The following is a 12610-nucleotide window of genomic DNA, read 5'->3' on the forward strand; positions in this document are numbered from 1 at the left end:
AGTACTGTTCGACTCGGGATGGTCCCAGGAATGTCACGGAGACATAAACATTTAAAAAATTTCGGGTTTTAAAATTAGCGTATTATTAGCACTAGCAGAAGAGAGAGGGATTCGAAGGGAGGGAGCGCAGCGCTTCTAGCGCTTCTGACTACAGCACACCTTAAAATTAAAAAAACTTCGGGTCTACAATCTCTAAGATCTCGAGAACCCGTGGACGGATTTGCGAGCGGAAAGTACTGTTCGACTCGGGATGGTCCCAGGAATGTCACGGAGACATAAACATTTAAAAAATTTCGGGTTTTAAAATTAGCGTAGCAGAAGCATTGCCGGCGCAGAAGCGGCAGAAGAGAGAGGGATTCGAAGGGAGGGAGCGCAGCGCTTCTAGCGCTTCTGACTACAGCACACCTTAAAATTAAAAAAACTTCGGGTTTTAAAATTAGTGTGTTACGCGTAATTAGCGCTAGCAGAAGAGGGAGGGAATCTAAGGGAGGGAGCGCAGTGCTCCCTCCAGCGCTTCTGTTAGCGTAATTAGCGTATTTCGGAACGTTAACCACAGACTAACGTCTACCGTCTACAACACCACTACCGTCTACCGGACCGCCTGCAACCCCACTTCCATTAACCAGCCCGCCGGCAACCCCACTACCGTCTACCAGGCCACCTACAACACCGGTAACAGGTGAGTTAACAATATTAACTTACAAAATATGTTAAGTGTTCAAGTTTTTGTAAATTTGCATCATTTAACAAGCCGCAATTTTACATTGTCAATTAAACCACCCAACCCCACTACCGTCTACTAGCCCGCCTACCAGTGTTCACAATAATCATAATTTTTAGAATTATGTATCCCGATAACGTCTGCCAGCCCGCATACACTCTCCACTACGCCCAGTTTTGACTTGCGCATTTTTTTTTTTACTACGCCGCTGAACTATTGTTGCTATAATCTCTGCTTAACTTAAGGCAGTTAAATTTAACATTTATGGTTATTGTTCACTTCAGATATGCCAAGAAAGAGGCCAGCTCTCGGACGCAATACGGCTGCCGCCAAAAGATTCCGTGCTGCGCAGGAAGCAGAACAGCCAGAGCAACGGCAAGTACGACTTGATGCAAATCGCCGTCGCAACGCCGCAGCTCTACAGACTTCACAAGCACGAGCCAGTGAGACCGTCGAGCAACACCGTCACTCCAATAGCATGGCCTTCACCTATGACCGCGGTAACCCAGTGAATTTTGCAAATGTTGGACAAATGAACGACAAGTGCAGGCATTGTGCAGCTATGAAGTTTAATGGAGAGACAAAAGGGGTGTGCTGCAGTGATGGCAAAGTCATCCTTACCCCTTACCCAGCCCTACCACCATTTCTCAATGAGCTCATCTCTGGTACAGATGCCACCAGCAGGCACTTCCTTGCCAACATCAGAAGGTACAATGGATCATTTGCGATGACAAGCTTTGGTCACAAAGACGCAGCAGTCCAGGGTTGGAACCCCAGCTTCCGCATTCAGGGCCAGGCCTTTCATCGCATTGGTTCCTTGCTACCACCTGAGGAGGGTCAGCCTAAGTTCCTACAAGTCTACTTCCTGGACTCTCATGCTGATGAACTGACAGCCAGGAACCACAGCAGCCTTAATCCACATATTCTTAGGAATCTTACCATCTGGTTTCATGACAACAATCACCTGATCCGACAACTCAAGACAGCTCATGATGTTCTTGCTGAGGGAAGCAACAATGAAGAGAGGCAGATCATCATCAGGGAGGACAAGAGGCCACACGGAGAGCATGCCCGTCGCTACAATGCCCAGTCAGCACCAGAAGTGGCCATCCTGATGGACAATGAGCCTACAAATCCCCGAGACATAGTCCTCAGGCTTCGAGATGGTGAACTCAAGAGGATCAGCGAGCTGCATGCATCCTATGATTCACTCCAGTACCCAATCATCTTCCCGTATGGCACAGACGGATACAGTGTGTATCTACAGGCCCGAACTGCTGCAGGACAGGATGGAGGGCGCAAGGTCAGCCAGCTTCAATACTACAGCTACCACCTCATGGTAAGAGAGGGCAACCACCTACTGCAAATGGGACGCCTCTTTCAGCAATTTCTGGTGGACATGTACTGCAAGATAGAAACTGAGAGATTGGGCTGGATCCGTCGTGAGCAGAAGACCTTGCGCGCTGATGACTATGTGAGCCTGCGTGACAGCCTGTTTGCTGGTGATGGAGATCCACACAATGTGGGACAAAGCGTTGTACTCCCAGCAACATACACTGGTGGCCCCCGCTGGATGCATGAAAAACAGAGCGATGCCATGGCCTATGTCCGCCGTTTTGGAAAGCCTGACTTCTTCATAACCATGACCACCAACCCCAAATGGACTGAAATTCAGGAAAACCTGCAGCCAGGACAAGAGGCACAAAACCGCCCTGACATCATAGCTCGGGTCTTTCGTCAAAAGCAAAAGAAGCTCATGGAACTACTCAAACGTGGAGCTTTCGGCAAGATGCAAGCCTTCCTGTACACCATTGAGTACCAGAAGCGTGGTCTCCCTCATGCACATATCCTTCTGTGGCTTGCTCCCGAGAGCAAGGTCAGACCTGATGACATTGACCTGGTGATCAGTGCTGAGATTCCCGACAAGGAGATAGATCCGGAACTGCACAAGATGGTCATGGCTCATATGATCCATGGCCCATGTGGACATCTCAATCAGAACAGTCCTTGCATGAGGGACCGCAAGTGCGCCAAGGATTTTCCAAAGCCATTCTTGCAGAGCACAGAGCAAGGAAATGACTGCTACCCCAAGTATCGGCGTCTCAAGCCAGAGGATGGTGGTCACATTGGGGAGATCAACATGCACCAGCTGGGAAGACAATTGGAGCAAGTGGTCAGCAACCAGTGGGTGGTACCATACAACCCATTCCTCCTCCGCCAATTCAACAGCCACATCAATGTTGAGATATGCTCCAGCATTAGTAGCATCAAGTACATAACCAAGTATGTGACCAAGGGGACTGACCAGGCTGTCTTTCAACTGCAGCGCATCGGGGCTGGAGACTGTCCAGTGGACGAAGTCACTCAGTTCCAGAATGCTCGCTATGTGGGTAGCAGTGAGGCAGTATGGAGGATCCTGGAGCACCCCATATCTCAGCACTTTCCCCCTGTTGTGGGACTTGCCGTGCACCTAGAGAATGGTCAGAGAGTCTACTTTAATGCTGAAAATGCCCTGGAAAGGGCACAGAGACCACCGCCAGCCACCACACTCACTGCTTTCTTTGATCTCTGCAGCCATGATGATTTCGCCAAGACACTCAAGTACCATGAGGTGCCACAGTACTACACCTGGGATAAGTCAAGCAAGAAGTGGACCAGGCGCAAGCAAGGAGGCGTGGTTGTTAGAGGAGATTTTACTGTCCACGAAGTTTCAGCTATTGGCCGCATGTACAGCATCAGTCCACGGCAAGGCGACTGCTACTACGTTCGCCTCCTTCTGACTGACATATGTGGTCCCACTTCCTTCAATGCCCTGAGAAGTGTAGATGGTCAAGAATTGTCCTTCCGTGAAGCATGCCTGGCAAGAGGACTCTTGGAAAATGACCAGCATCTTCACCTTGCTATGGAGGAAGCAGGAATCAGCCAGTCAGCATCAAACCTCAGGAGCCTATTGGCCATCATTCTCACCAGCTGCTTCCCCAGCAATCCACGTGCACTCTGGGAGGACTTTCGTAACCTGCTATCCGAAGACTACCTATTCCAGCACCGTCGCCATATTGGTAATGTTGCGGCTTGCTACAATGATGAGGTTTACAACCTGGCACTCTGCGCACTTGAGGACAAGGTGTTGCTGATGGGTGGCAGTGTTCTCAGTTCGTATGACTTCCCAATACCACAGAGGGGCACAGATGAGAGGCTCGCAAGGGAGTACTTCAGAGAGGTAGATTATGACCAAGATCAGTTGACAATTCAGGCCAATGATCTCCTTGAACAGCTGACTGATGACCAGCGTGATGTCTACAATGCAGTCCTTCAACTGGTCGAACAAGGTAGCGTCAACAGTGGCATGAGGCACAGTAACATAATCTTCTTGGATGCGCCAGGTGGCACAGGCAAGAGTTTCGTCATCAATGCCATCCTCAAACATATCCGATCCCAAGGAAAGATCGCCCTTGCAACTGCATCCAGTGGCATTGCTGCAACACTGCTCCAGGGTGGGCGGACACTACACAGCACATTCAAAATTCCACTTGACGCCCACACCAAGGAGCAAGCAACATGTGGCATCAAGCGTGGCACAGCCTTGGCCAGGGTCATAAACGATGCAGCTGTCATCATTGTGGACGAAGCACCAATGACCCACAAATCAGCGTATGAAGCTGTAGACCGCACTTTACAGGACATAACAGGCGTGCACAGACCCATGGGAGGCATACCCACGCTGCTCTGTGGAGATTTCCGCCAGATCTTGCCTGTGGTCAAGAGGGGCACAAGGGCCAACATTGTGAATGCCAGTCTAAAAACTTCCGACCTCTGGCGTCATGTGACTGTCAAACACCTAACAAGGAACATGCGAACGCATTTGTCTGGGGATCAAGGGGCAGCTGACTTTTCCAAAATGCTCCTGGAAGTTGGCAATGGACAGATCCCATTAACAGCTGCACCAGACACCATCACAATCCCTACTGGGCTGGGGAAGGTTGTGAAGACATTGGAGGAGCTCAAGGCTGATGTGTACCCATGTTTGGTTGCCAATGCTCACAATCATGAGTGGCTGGCTGAGCGAGCAATTCTCTCTCCTCTGAACACCAATGTGAGTAAGCTCAATACCTGGCTCATGTCTGAGTTTCCTGGTGAGGAGAGAAGGTACAAGTCTGTTGACAGTGCCATCTGTGATGATGAGGCAGTCACCTACCCCGTTGAACTGCTCAACTCCATTGAGCTGTCAGGAATGCCGCCACACATTCTGATTCTCAAGATCGGTGTCCCAATCATGATACTCCGAAACATGGAGCCACCAAAGACCACCAATGGCACTCGCTGCTTTGTCACCCGCCTTCATGCCAATGTTATCGAGGCCACCATTTCCTGTGGGCCATACAAAAGTGAAGTCATCCTTCTGCCCAGAATACCACTTATGCCATCAGATTCAGAGCTGCCTTTCCAGTTTCGTCGCCTCCAGTTTCCATGCAAGCCATGTTTTTCTATAACAATCAACAAATCACAAGGTCAGACATTCAAGGCCATTGGAGTGGACCTGTCCGTGCCTTGCTTCACCCATGGTCAGCTGTATGTGGCGGCCTCTCGCACTTCCAGCAAAGAAAAACTTACCATCTTGGCACCCGAAAGTAAAACGCGGAACGTTGTTTACACAGAGGCCCTGTAGAACTGATATATTGACTACAGGAGGTGCCAGGCGTTGCTCGGGAGAGGGCAAGGGAGTATTCTATGTGTCTTTTGCCAGCCCCACTCCATAATTATGGATTGCGATATGTATCAAACCAGCCCGCCGACAGACACCATCTATCGTCTACCAGCCCACCTCCAACCCCACTAACGTCTAGCAGCCAGCCTAGAACACAGCTACTGCCGACAACCTTACTACCGTCTACCAGAACGCCTACAACCCAAATAACAGGTGAGTTAAAAACATTTACTCATTAATGTAAAGTAACCCACTGGCCCAAAAGTAACCCACTCCCGTGCAAAGCCGGGTACCTCTATATATATAAAGTAGAGTTGGCCTCTGTGTCTGTATCCTGATCTATGTATGTGTCTATGTATGTATGTGTCTACAATCTCTAAGATCTCGAGAACCCGTGGACGGATTTGCGAGCGGCAAGTACTGTTCGACTCGGGATGGTCCCAGGAATGTCACGGAGACATAAAATTTAAAAAATTTCGGGTTTTAAAATTAGCGTATTACGCATAATTAGCACTAGCAGAAGAGAGAGGGATTCGAAGGGAGGGAGCGCAGCGCTTCTAGCGCTTCTGACTACAGCACACCTTAAAATTAAAACAACTTCGGGTTTTAAAATTAGTGTGTTACGCGTAATTAGCGCTAGCAGAAGAGGGAGGGAATCTAAGGGAGGGAGCGCAGTGCTCCCTCCAGCGCTTCTGTTAGCGTAATTAGCGTATTTCGGAACGTTAATTTTTCAACTTCATTATTCGGAATCAGTACGTCCCAGAGAACCTTCGTAACGTTAATTTTTCAACTTCATCCGATTGACATGGGACCAACGGCATGTGACAAAGAGTGAAACATACAGGCTACATTTATTTGACGACAATGAGTTCCGACTTCCGACCTCGGTGGGATGACAGGCTGAGTCAACCCCCCTGGTGTGAAGGGGGAGGAGGAGGGGAGGGGGAAGAGAAGGGGAGGGGAACGAGGGGGAAGGGGATGGGAGGGGGGAGGGGAGGGGGAAGGGGGAGGGGGAGGGGGAAGGGGGAGGGGAGGGGGGGGAGGGGAAAGGGGGGGGAGGGGGAGGGGAGGGGCCCTTCTTCCCCTGGGCACCCCCGCACCCTTCCCTCCCCCCCTTCCCCTCCCCCCTCCCCCCCCTTCCCCCTCCCCCCCCATTCCCCTCCCCTCCTCTTCCCCCTCCCCTCCTCCTCCCCCCGCTTCCCCCTCCCCCCCTCCCCCCCGTTCCCCTCCCCTCCTCTTCCCCCTCCCCTCCTCCTCCCACTCCCGTGCAAAGCCGGGTACCTCTGCTAGTATACAGTGGTACCTCGGCTTACGAGTTTAATCCGTTCCGTGACGGAGCTCGTAAGCCAAATCGCTCGTAAGTCAAAGCAAATTTTCCCATTCAAATGCATTGAAATGCTATTAATCCGTTCCAGCCTCAAAAAAAAAACACCAATTTTTTTTGTTAGGTGCTTTTAAATAACAAAAATGTACTTTATAAATAACAAATAATGTATAAACAAGCACGACCTCGTATATACTGTACATAATACAAGAGAATGTAAAGAAATAAACTGGACCTCTATCCATGAAGATATGGAGAAGTTGTTGTTTGTGTGGTTGAAGGAGAAGCAGCTCGCAGGAGATACCGTGACCGAGAGCATCATGTGTTTGAAAAGATTGAAACTCGGATATCGAGCACGGACCACGAGGTGTTTTTTCTTTTTTCTTAATCTCGGTTTCAGTGAACTTTTGCTCTGTGCTCACGTGTACTGTACCTGTACCTGTAATGGTACGTCAGAGGATGGCACCTGTTGTCATCATATTAAGTGCAAGATGTTCTGCATCGTAAGTTGGTACACCGTGGTCTTTCGGCGGTGTTTAAGCCGGCCGTCTTGGCTTCTGTCACCATTGGCATTGAGTCTTTCGATGTAGGTAGGTCGTTGTGTGCCGGTGCCTTGGCCGAATTCCTTCATTGCTGCATTGTTAGCTCACCTGGTTTTTTATACCACATCTTTGGTTATCGGACCAGCGAATGACGTCATCTCCAAAGTATGGCTTATTCTCACTTGTCTTGGACGATCTTATACTTCTAGCCTTCCACCGTGCATTTGGTGTCCACTGTACTTACTGTACAGTGCCTGGTAAAATTGATGTAATGGGTTTTTGACCGTCAACGCCATGAACCGTCATGAACCGTCAACGCCATGAACCGCTAACACTCAAAAGCCCATTTATCGCGCCTTATAAAGCAAAACGCAAACCGAAAGCCATGCCTCTCAAGCGAGGCGTGCTTCCGTGGTCACGTGATCCACAGGTGTAGCTCATTATACCCGCACGCGCGACACGCTTTGGCGGTCACGTGACCAGCCACTCTGGAGGCGGGGATCCCCGCCGATGACGTCACCGGCTGGAGCAAGGAGATTCCTCGCTAATGTATTTCGACGATTGCGTGTTTTATATCCAAGCAGAGATGCTTTCACGGCAAGATAACCACGTGACCGGAACCGGAAGCCACAACCGGAAAATTCAAAAAAATAAATTTTTTGAGCTCGTACATCGGATCTCGGCTCGTATCCCAAAGCAACAAACCGCCCGAGCGACGGCTCGTATCCCGAAAAACTCGTACGTTGGGGCACTCGTAAGCCGAGGTACCACTGTATATATATATATATATATATATATATATATATATATATATATATATATATATATATATATATATATATATATATATATATATGATTTAAGTCATGGTAATGCAAACAATGTCACGTAAGTACCCGAAACCCCATGTGATTACCTTGGACCACTGAACCCAGGCCGAGAAGCCCTGCTGGCCCCGATACTGCACAACCTACCAACCAGAATTGCCTCGCACTTTGATCTTCCAAAAGGGGGCCAATGTGGGATCAGTGTACGTACGTCACGATACTGACCAACAAAATGATGAGTGGGTGGGGCGAGCAGGTTCGGTTTTGGGTTCTCTGCACTTCGACACCCTCTCAAATTAATTTTGTGACAATCTCCATTGAAAAGCAATAGCAGCCATCCCATCAGTTTTGTAAATAAACCATTGGGACCTGAAGCGATTTGTGGTCAATCCATGACCATGGAAACAAGACAGTGGTGAGCCAGGTCATCTCATTTAAAAAAAGAAAAAAAAAAGAAGAGTGAATTGCATTTCGTTTGTAGTCCTAAGAATGCGAAACTCAAAGTTGACCTTTCCAAAAAACACACAAATTTTTTTTTATTTTAAAGACATCAAAATCAAGGTCACCAGTCATATTTATCAATAGCAACACAGAATTGTGTTTCTGTGTTGCACAGATCAGAATAGCAACACAGTTGCACAGATCAGAATTCTGTTGCACAGATCAGAATAGCAACAACAACACAGAATAGCAACACAGATCAATAGCAACACAGAATTGTGCAACAGAATATAGAACACGTACCAGTTTCCCCAGTTTGGAATGCCAATGGACTGCATGACGTGTATCACAAACTGACAGAAGAAAATGAAGAAGAAGGCAAAGAAGTTGAAGGAACTGTCACTCCTGTAAAATATGGAAAACAGGAACATTCCACCAGAGTGCACATCAGGTGTGCAAGCTCACCACTCCCCATCCTCCCACCTACAAACCTTCAGGACATAAAAAGTAGATCCAATATATTTCTCATCAGATTCAGACAAGATTCAAATGACAACCTGACACACAGTTAAATAAATAATTAAGTAATGGGAGAAAAACAACACCATTCATTACTTTTGATACCAAATGGAATGGAGAACAGTGATAAGTGATAAATCTAGATTAACGGGGTCAAATAAATTCAGGGCGACTGATAGGTTAATTTACTAAAATAGTGCCGCTGAATAACTTCAATCTATTTTGTGCGTTTTGAGGTTACAAAAATAAAAATATATTTTCAGGTGCAAATGGAAACGTCTGACCGAGGAAGAGGGGATGTGAGTTTGCATGAGTGTGTGCTTCGCTGTGGGTGACAATTTGTATGTCTTTGCATAAAATCCCTCAAAGACCTTGATGGACCAAAAGTGTGGTTTACTTTTTCTTTTTTTGTATACATGGTCAAGGCTCGTGGAAGAGCTCATGCTAGTACACTGAACGGATCAGAACACAAAAGGACTAAAGGAACAGTTGAGAGGGAGGAGGAAACGCCAACAGCAGAATTTAATAAGGCCAGGATAGAGGCCGACTTGGACAAACAATGGGCATGGGGACGAATGAGGGCAGGAGAGAATGCATGGGGTGGACAAAATGGATACAGAGGGAAACTCTCAGAAGGGGAAAACTGAAAATTTGGAAGGAAGAGTGATTGGAGGGAGCTTAACGAGGGCAGAAAAGGATCATGGTTTTTGGATTGCGGATGATCTGTGATGGTGGTTAACAGCTGTCTTGAAGATCTGGAGGGAAGAATGATATTGAAGAGGATGTGGAAGTTTGTTCTACAGGTGGGAGAAAAGAGGAACGAATGAGTGGAGGGGAGCAGTGATCTTCCATTTAGGTCGTCCAACCAGAAAGGGGTTGATGGTGGACTGTGTGTGCCTTGCAGAACCCTGAGGGGAATAATGCACAGAAAGAGTAAAGGGTATAAGACCAGAAAGGAGGCGATAGAAGACAGAGAGACCACTGACCTGTCTGCGATGTGAAAGTGATAAGCCCATTGACTAAGCTTCATCGCGGGAGATTCCAATGATCTTGAAGGCCTTGGTTTCCATGGTGACAAGCTGAGCTAGATGTGAGACAAGAGAGTTAGCCCAGAGGGGAGAGCAGTACTCCATCAAGCTGCGGATGAAAGCCTTGTAGGTGGATAGGAGTTCAGGTGTGCCAACAAGGAAGGACTTTGTACGACGGATGATAGCATTCTCAACTAGAACGGCACTCAGTAGCGAGCATACACAACCTGTCCAACAAGTTTCATCCAAATCCATCCATATCTTTTTGAGATATCCTGCTATATATCGTTTTTGGCCCTATCTCCCAATGGTGAAGAATCACTTTTTAAAAATTCTAGCATCCAGATCCGAATCTTCACTAAAATCTAATCATTTCGTTCTTGTCACATATGCTACATCTCTGCCAAATTTCGTCCGAATCAGTCCACAACTTTGAGATATTTTGTTCACCAACGGACAGACAAACAGACAAACGGACAAACGGACAAACAGGGGTGAAAACATAACCTCCATCCATCTTTGGCGGCGGAGGTAATAACATCGAGTCATTCATAGTGACCTAATTCCATGACTGATCATTCAAATGTAGGTGAAGGCAAACAATTTGAAAACAGACTTTACCTTTCATCTGCTTTCAGATAAATGCGTCAGGAAATTTTAATACATTTGGCCGCGTATACAAAGTTACACCCCAGCGCTACCCAATGTAAGATTACTTTGCCAAAAATGAACATGGTAATCAGGGTGAACGGACATTTTGGCCACCCTCTCCAACATCGATTAGCAGGAGACAATGTTTACTAAAGTGATTAATATCACGTATAAAGGTGCCTTCAAGTGGGTTGGCAGAGGCCTGACGTTTCAGTCTTGACTGAATCAAATAAGTTATCTCAGCTAGAAAATAGAGTGGAGCTCGGTAGAGCGCATACCTCCACCAGGCTGAACAGTTTCCGTTTTGTAGCCCAATGATAGGCCGGATCTGCATCCAGACCTTAACCAAAATCAAATAAATTCGTCCTCGTCACACTCCCAATCTGTCCACCAAGTTTCGCCCGAATCCGTCTAACTTTTTGAGATATCCTGCTCGCAGGACAGACCAGCCGACGGGTGAAAACATAACCTCCGTCCACCTCCGGTAAGCAAATTATCCTTTGGTTCGTGGCAGCCTCAGTGGCCCATGATAGATCGCCTCACTTCTTCAGGCCTTAACTAACTTAAGTATTACACGACGACGTGGCAGCATCTGCGCACCATTTTGAGGTATTTTAGTGAGCACTGTGGACATCTCACAGGACAGTATTAAAACATGTCATCAAAAGAACGAGCAAAGGAAAGCTATGAATCACAGGAAACTTCATAGCACTTTTTCCCATTTGCTATGTATGGAATATGATAACGGTGACTGCAAAGTTGAACAAACAAACAGTTAATTTTCTTTTCAATAAAGGTGTTATTTTCATTCCAAAAATATTCATCAAATAGCTGCACATTGTCCATCTGCTTCAAAACCAAAGCAGAGGACGACAATAAAAAAAACATTTATTTGATTAACGTGCATGTGAGAAATTGGTACGTAATCAAGGACTGACTTGAAGGCCTTATAGACTGGCCGGAACCAACAGAGGTAGGAGCAGGGCGTGAAGAGAATGAACCACAGGATGGCAAGTCCAAAATCGACTCCCCGTGTCGAGTCGACACAAAACCAGGCGAGGCAGCCGAGCACGTTCAGGCACAGAGTGGCCGCGTGCACTGCACGCAAAAGTGACAAAGGGATGCACTGAGCTGCACAGTCCAAGGCATGCTCGTGGCAGCTGTAATGTTCAACTGCTTGGCCTCGTTTGCAAACCACTATGTGTTGAGACGAGACCGAGAGTCGTTTCTGCTATATGTGTGCGCCCATGGCAAAAAACAACAACAAAAAAAACCATGTTAAGTCCCTATTTAGCTGCAACTTCCCAAATGGTGCGATGACACAATATTGTACAAGTGAATGAATGAAAGAATGACACCATAGATACATGCAAACACAGCCAGCACTTCAAGTCAATATCAGGATCCGACGCCATTTGATAATTGACCCGCTATGGCTCAGATGAAGAGGAAGCAGTTCTCTCACAAAACCCGTTCAAAATGTGAATAAAGAAATAAACTCGTAATCTCATTTATATGATGAGATGCGGTGAGAGAGGGATAGAGACAGAGACAGAGAGAGACACACACAGAGACAACAAGAGGGAGAGAGGGAGAGACAGAGGGAGAGACAGAGGGAGAGACAGAGGGAGAGAGGGAGAGACAGAGGGAGAGACACACAGAGAGAGACACAGAGAGAGAAAATGACACTCACTGACCTATCCACAAATAATACAGCATCTTGACAATCTTCTGGAACTGCACGGGTATCTCTATGGTAATATCCTGGTAGAAACATGGTCCCAAAGGGAACCACGATGGAAGTGGTGGCCAGTTTTTACTTCCAGCTGCAGGTGAATTGGGAGACCATTGA

General features: G+C 47.3%; 1 protein-coding gene across 2 annotated transcripts in view; it reads right to left on the reverse strand.

The window, feature by feature from the left end:
- Positions 1 to 12610, reverse strand: part of SCAMP1 (secretory carrier membrane protein 1) — a 51557-nt gene that overhangs the window by 18346 nt on the left and 20601 nt on the right. For both annotated transcript variants that reach the window (XM_068107600.2, XM_078772743.1), the window contains exons 5-7: positions 12456 to 12584; positions 11697 to 11856; positions 8864 to 8965 (exon numbers count right to left, since the gene is read on the reverse strand). In XM_068107600.2, coding sequence (XP_067963701.2) covers positions 8864 to 8965; positions 11697 to 11856; positions 12456 to 12584 — 391 coding nt within the window. The remainder of the gene's footprint in view (positions 1 to 8863; positions 8966 to 11696; positions 11857 to 12455; positions 12585 to 12610) is intronic.

This window comes from Myxine glutinosa, chromosome 2, assembly GCF_964187855.1.
Source record: "Myxine glutinosa chromosome 2, kmMyxGlut1.1, whole genome shotgun sequence".
Lineage (NCBI taxonomy): Eukaryota > Metazoa > Chordata > Myxini > Myxiniformes > Myxinidae > Myxine > Myxine glutinosa.